Source organism: Seriola lalandi, unplaced genomic scaffold (assembly GCF_002814215.2).
Source record: "Seriola lalandi dorsalis isolate HSWRI2012SDOR001 ecotype SW California unplaced genomic scaffold, Sedor1 jcf7180002050512, whole genome shotgun sequence".
Classification (NCBI taxonomy): domain Eukaryota; kingdom Metazoa; phylum Chordata; class Actinopteri; order Carangiformes; family Carangidae; genus Seriola; species Seriola lalandi.
Window position 1 is genome coordinate 1 of NW_019521065.1, and position 942 is coordinate 942.

The 942-nt window shown below is 42.9% G+C and overlaps 1 protein-coding gene across 1 annotated transcript; it reads left to right on the forward strand.

Moving 5' to 3' along the window:
• Positions 1 to 220: 220 nt before the first annotated feature.
• Positions 221 to 906, forward strand: LOC111649360 (stonustoxin subunit beta-like; the record flags this gene model as incomplete). Its single annotated transcript, XM_023399128.2, has 1 exon — positions 221 to 906. A coding segment is annotated over one exon (552 nt), but the record flags the coding sequence as incomplete, so codon positions are not given.
• Positions 907 to 942: the final 36 nt, after the last annotated feature.

The following is a 942-nucleotide window of genomic DNA, read 5'->3' on the forward strand; positions in this document are numbered from 1 at the left end:
ACATATTCCCCAACAACACAATAATTACTGTAAACAACATTAAAGAACTGTAATTGAACTACCTACATTGGCACATAGGGGCCTTTTATACAATAGTTGTGGTATTTATTCTTTCAAACGTTACTGATGAGAGATGTCTGACTACATGTGTCATTGATAAACGTTACAGGAAATAACAACATATCAGTCAATAATCAATCAATAATCCATCAGATGATAAACTGTCTTGTTCTCTCCATCAGATTCCTGTGAACTGGAACTGGACACAAACACAGTGAACAGAAACCTCAGACTGTCTGACAACAACAGGAAGGTGACATGGGTGAGAGAGGATCAGTCATATCCTGATCATCCAGACAGGTTTGACTTCTGGCCTCAGCTGCTGTGTTCAACTGGTCTGACTGGTCGCTGTTACTGGGAGGTCGAGTGGAGAGGAGACATTAATATATCAGTGAGTTACAGAGGAATCAGAAGGAAAGGAAAGAGTAATGACAGTGAGTTTGGAAAAAATGATCAGTCCTGGAGTCTGAGCTGCTCTGATGGTCGTTACTCTGTCTGGCACAATAATGAAAAAACACCCATTTCCTCCTCCTCCTCCTCCTCTAACAGAGTAGCAGTGTATGTGGACTGTCCTTCTGGCTCTCTGTCCTTCTACAGAGTCTCTGACTCACTGATCCACCTCCACACCTTCAACACCACCTTCACTGAACCTCTGTATCCTGGTTTAGGGTTGTGGTTCTGCTCATCTGGTTCCTCGGTGTCTCTGTGTTGAGTGAAGGAGGGAGAGTCTGGAAGTGACAGCAGCTTCAGTCCTGTGGTTTAAATGTTGGTGGTGGACGAGGTTTCACTTTGGTTTCCATTTGAATCATTGATTGTGACTTTAATGAACTTCTTGTGTTCACACTGTGTTGACTCTGACTCTTACTTCTGTAGTATTTCTGC